Source organism: Triticum dicoccoides, chromosome 2B (genome assembly GCF_002162155.2).
Source record: "Triticum dicoccoides isolate Atlit2015 ecotype Zavitan chromosome 2B, WEW_v2.0, whole genome shotgun sequence".
Lineage (NCBI taxonomy): Eukaryota > Viridiplantae > Streptophyta > Magnoliopsida > Poales > Poaceae > Triticum > Triticum dicoccoides.
The window spans coordinates 232,167,564-232,173,303 of NC_041383.1; the positions used below are offsets into that span (position 1 = coordinate 232,167,564).

At 37.3% G+C, this 5,740-nt stretch overlaps 1 protein-coding gene across 1 annotated transcript in view; it reads left to right on the forward strand.

Annotated features, from left to right (window-relative positions):
* Positions 1-5,740, forward strand: part of LOC119363262 (insulin-degrading enzyme-like 1, peroxisomal) — an 18,906-nt gene that overhangs the window by 1,794 nt on the left and 11,372 nt on the right. Inside the window, exons 3-12 of the mRNA XM_037628576.1 lie at positions 569-636; positions 1,295-1,386; positions 1,470-1,543; positions 1,624-1,667; positions 3,087-3,138; positions 3,988-4,110; positions 4,201-4,313; positions 4,392-4,554; positions 5,440-5,532; positions 5,622-5,707. Coding sequence (XP_037484473.1) covers positions 569-636; positions 1,295-1,386; positions 1,470-1,543; positions 1,624-1,667; positions 3,087-3,138; positions 3,988-4,110; positions 4,201-4,313; positions 4,392-4,554; positions 5,440-5,532; positions 5,622-5,707 — 908 coding nt within the window. The remainder of the gene's footprint in view (positions 1-568; positions 637-1,294; positions 1,387-1,469; positions 1,544-1,623; positions 1,668-3,086; positions 3,139-3,987; positions 4,111-4,200; positions 4,314-4,391; positions 4,555-5,439; positions 5,533-5,621; positions 5,708-5,740) is intronic.

Here is a 5,740-nt window from a genome sequence, read left to right on the forward strand (position 1 = left end):
TTCAAGCATCATACCATAAAAAACAAGGTTTTCAAGATGTGCGAGTTCTGCATATTCCCCTTGACATCCTAGAGTAAAGTTCTAGCATCATCTCTTCATCTTTAAAAAAGAACAGCGAAACACATATGGCATGGCCATGAGAGAACTTGATTCGCTTGCAACTGAACATCTGAATGTGAAATTGACATCTCCTGATAGAATGTTGAACACAGCATCTTACTAATACTAATAAGTAATAGTGACCCAGGAGCTCAAAGATTACGTGGTGAGGAGTGGCAACTAGCTGTACCAAGTAGACCTGCAAAATAAACCTAAGGGTAGATGCCACAAATTGTGCTTGCTATATTTTAGACTTGTTTTCCATATCGCTCTATCTCTAGGATGTAACTTTTTGTGTACCAGTGCACCGCCATCTACTGCATAAATCTCATTGCATTGTTTTTCATCTTGTTGGTTTATATTCTAGCATTTAAAAAGCTCCATGACATGTATGTTCCAGTACTAGCGTGTGGGTGTTTGTGCATTTTTTTAATCTGTAACATGCTTATGCCTGGTTCTACTTCCACAGAGCATATGCTTTTCTACGCGAGTGAAAAATATCCAATAGAAGACAGTTACTCAAAGTACATTTCTGAGGTACGTAGTTTGCCAGGGGTAAAATTTCCACCTTTCCAGTTTGTATATATTATTAAAAAGGGTTCTCTGTAACTGATTGGTATCACCGTGGTAGTAATTTGTTTGATTGAGCTCAAGCTGATTTTTAAAAAGTGGAAATGCTTCAGAACAACTCAGTTGCCCAGAAAAACAGCAACATGACTTTGAAGTTTGAACATAGTGTGATCCTTGCAAGACAATTCTATATTTAAGGACTCTAGTTACAGAAGCAGCAGGCATCAGAATAGACTAAAATTTGGGCAACTAATCTATTATCTGCTTGATCATGGGACAGTCTTCTTTTATGATTTTATCATCATAGGGTGCTGGTTGGTTTCGATATATAGTTCTTTTCAGAGATATGTGGCCACAATGTCCTGTTATTGAGCAAAGTGAGAAAATTGCTGTTGTGGCAGTGCCTAAACTATGGTCCTAAGTCCTAACATATGGTATACCACTGGTATTTTGCCAGGCATAGGTCAAGCCTTGTAAACCATCAACAATGCTAGTAGGAAAGCTTCTGCTTGGAGGCTTAGCTATTTTTCAGATTCATAGTTCATACAGTGATATTACCATCTTAGGTGGATCCTCTGTTATTAATCAATAACCATTAGCTAGCTAATATGTGTGTTTCTTGTAGCATGGTGGTTCGACAAATGCCTTTACAGCCTCTGAACACACAAACTTCTATTTTGATGTGAACAATGACAGCCTGGATGATGCTTTAGATAGGTACCTTTTGTTTCTTTCTTTCTACCTTCTTGTCCTTGTTTTGCAAAAGCTAATTCCTGTTCCATCTTGTCTCTTGTTTTCAGGTTCGCACAATTTTTTATAAAGCCATTGATGTCCCCTGATGCAACCCTTAGGGAAATAAAAGCTGTTGACTCTGGTATATGTTGTCTCTTACCTGTTCTGCTGATTCTAATGAGAGGACCAGCTTCTAATTTTTCTATTTTTCTTCATTGGCAGAAAACCAGAAAAATCTATTGTCAGATCCATGGCGAATGAGTCAGGTACTCCCAGTTTTCAGGCTTATGTTGAATCAACAAACAGCTTGCTGATAGAAATCTTATTCTGTTATAAAGTTGGATGGTATTCTGACATTTTGGAGTCGTGACAATATTTGTTTACTAAATTCAGAAATCATTTTCAACAATTTTGGACTCCGTTTCATACTAAATGTTTTCGAAGTATCATATTGCAATTGAATTATCTTGTCCTTGTTCTGTATGCCATGAAGCTAGGGACCCTTTCCAGAAACATGTGTCCATTTGATAACTGTTTGGAGGGTTGTGACCTGTGATTATAATAAAGACCCACAACAGAGTAATTAATAATTAAATAACCAGAGTTTAGAGTCACATTGTTTCTCACTTTTTAGGGATAGCTTTGTTGGTCCTAATGGGTGTTGCATCACTGGACAATGCAGTTGTTCCCCATGACAACTGTGCTTGACATATGGTTTTATATCTGGTTTGATTTGCGATTTACCTTGCTACGAGCATGGCGTTATGTTAAGCTAGAAATGTTAAAACTTATGTCCTGTATTACCTTTATTGAGGTATCAATGTCCTCAACCCTAAGTGTCTTTGCTCTATAGGTATTTGGGTAACCAGAAATGAATGATATGTGTATCACTCATTCTAAAGGTTCTTCATTGCTAGGATATAATGAGTTGATGATAATTTAATATTCAAGTTCTGATACTCTTATCATACCTCCCCGCAAGAAATAGGATGAACTTTTGTATTTGTTTTGCCATGCAATGTGACTAGCGAATTGCTATGTGTCCTGTACTACTTGTGCTTCTTCATTTTTGTTACTAAGACTGCCTATCATTTTATATGCTGAACTCAAACAACTTCCTGGGCTCAGTTTATCTGGGAATCCTTAAGAGCACAATGTAAGAAATCCTAGTTCATTAAGACTAATATCACTCAAAAAAGTGTTCTTAATACAGCTTAAGGCTCTACCGTGATTATAATGATTACAGTCCTGGCTGAGATAGCCATGAGGATAAGGGGAACATATCCCTCTGAAAACCATACGTCTGGTGGAAGAATGGATATAGCAACGACAGACACCCAGTCTAGCAACGACAGACACCCAGTCTAGCAGGATAAATACCCGAAGTCCATCTTCGGAATTGAATCTTCTGACAAGATGATAATACACCTATCTACACATACTTAAATGCCCAGTCTGAACTCTAAAGCACATTGTAAACCATTTTAAGCACGACCTGTCTTGTGCCTATTACTGGTACAGCCAAAGGCCACTTCGTTTTGCATGTGATTGTGTCATTGCGACCACTTTGTCCAATTATTATAGGCACCTAGAAGTCCTTCCTAATTTGGTGCTTGCAGTTGTATTTCATGTCATTGACTTTTTTGTTTGTTCTCTTTTCCTCATCTATGCTCTTTTGGTTTCAGCTCCAGAAGCATCTTTGCTCGAATAACCACCCATATCACAAGTTCAGCACTGGTGGGTATTTTAGCTCCATATCAATGCCAGTGTCTCATTTTTATGCATCCATGAGACATTGAAACTATACTCTTTCTTGCAACCTAATATTTATTTCATCTTTATATTGTTATCTTAATATTACTGTCATGCCGCACGAAACAAAGCCATACTGTTGTAACTTTCACTTAAATATTACAATCTTGTTAATAGCAAAAGAAAAGTACTACCTCCGTCCTGGTTTATTGGTCCCCTTCGTATTTTGTGCCAAAATTTGACCATAGATTTAACTAGCAAAATGTTAATGCATGTAACCAAAAATCATATCGTTGGATTCGTATTTGAACATAGTTTCCTATAATACTATTTTTGCTATGTATAACATATATGTATTAGTTAAAATCCTAGTCAAAATATGACTCTAAATACGAAGGGGACTAATAAACCAGGACGGTGGTAGTACTTCACTGCAACCTTAAGAATAACCGGTCTTCGATTGCTTTGGGTGGGTGTACAATGCCCTCATTTTTTTTATCGTCAGTGGTACTCCCTTCGGTCCCTAAAGCAAGTGTTGGTTCAGCATAGTGCAGTTAAACTTTGATTTATTTTACCACAAACATATGTAGATGGATTTAGTGTGGCCGTACGAACATTTATTTTCTGTAGAATGGTCATCGAAACTAAACAATTGTTTTAATATTTTATTTATTGGTGGTCAAAGCTGTAAACTGGAGACATAGAGAACACTTAGGGCCATGGAAGTTATGATAAGTCATGGAAGTTTTAACGTGAGCTGAACATTTTTGCTACTTGGGAGAAAGGTGAACACTTGTCGTTTTCTGACGAATTTTCTGCTCATGCATCATCTAGGAAATTGGGACACACTGGAGGTTAAACCAAAGGAGAAAGGATTGGACACGAGGGCTGAGCTTATTAATTTCTATGATTCACACTACTCAGCCAACTTGATGCAGCTTGCTGTGTATGGAAAAGGTTTTTTGTCGGACCATGTTACAACCTTTTTCATTTCCTTGCAAATTCTCCATATTTTCTGATTTCGCCTTATATCTGCTGTATTTGCAGAGAGTCTTGACAACATTCAAACCCTTGTCGAAAGTAAGTTCTGTGATATCAAGAACGTTGGGAGGAAGCACTTTTCTTTTCCTGGTCATCCATGTTCAAGCAAAGACCTCCAGGTTTACATTTGCTTACAATGAATTTACAATTCAAGTGCACCACTGGATCAAATTTATTTGATAGCTCATAACTCGCAGATCCTTGTTAAAGCGGTTCCTATAAAACAAGGTCATAATTTGCGAATACTGTGGCCAATCACTCCAAATGTTAGGCATTACAAGGAAGGTCCTTGTAAGTATGTGAGCCATCTAATCGGTCATGAAGGAGAAGGATCTCTCTTTTACGTACTAAAAAAGTTGGGTAAGTCTATTGGCTATTTGAAGTAACGAGATTTATGCTTCTTATTTCCAGAATTGCCTGTATTGTTGATGCGCAGTTTGCAGTTGCTGAATTCTGCTGTGCTGTGCTTATTTTATAATCTGCCGTAGAAATTAGCAGTAAAAGTTCTCAAAATGTGGTCAAACAAACACTAAAATAGGCAAAAATTGATGTGCCTGACGGGATTATTTTAATCCACCTTAATGCCAAACGCAGACGAAGCCTATCAAGCGTTATTGTCAGCATGCGGCAAGATTTACTAGGAGTCTAAATTTTGTCTCTTTCTTTACTGCTTATGCTAATGCCTTATTGGTTTGCATGCACTGATGGTTAATGCATTTTGATTCCAAGAAAGTCTTGATCTTTCAGTTGTGGGGTGACTGATTTCTAATTAGGCTTAGTGTCTCAATCTATCGGGCCATAGCTTGGTTCTTATCCTTTTGTACATGCTGTTGTACAGTTTAATATAATGTCTTGGGTTTCCCTCTATATAGAAAAACTCCTTTCGCTTTCAGTTGGTATTACATACAAAGCTAATTTTCTCTCTTGTATTGAGCATCATATCAAGTCTATTGAGTCATTAGTTCTTTTTAGTTTGTATTTTAAGCGGCTAATATGGTGTTTAGTGTCAGAGTTGAATGTTGAATTATTATTATTATTTTTCGAACATGCAACAAAGGAAAGAGCAAATACATCCCACAGGCGCAATATGTGGAAAGTAAAACCTCTCTGTTGGTGTTATTCTCAACTTAGTGTTCAGTTGATTGATATGATTTACTTGGTCATTCTTCACCTATGGAAGCATATCTGTTCTGATATTTCACAGTGGTTACCCGGATTAACTCTTTATTCTGTTAAATTCTCCAGGATGGGCTATGAGTTTGGAAGCAGGGGAAGGGGATTGGAGTTATGAGTTCTCTTTCTTCAGTGTCGTTATACAGCTCACAGATGTAGGCCATGGTGAGTTCTCATTCAAGAAGGCCATTTGATACTGAAATTTTGAATTGTGAGTGGTATGCCTATTTGATAATTGATATCATTGATGATAGAGCACATGGAGGATGTCGTTGGGTTGCTGTTCAGATACATTACATTGCTTCAGACCTCTGGAACTCCAAAGTGGATTTTTGATGAGGTGAATTTAATTTGTGATATGTCTTCTTGAACC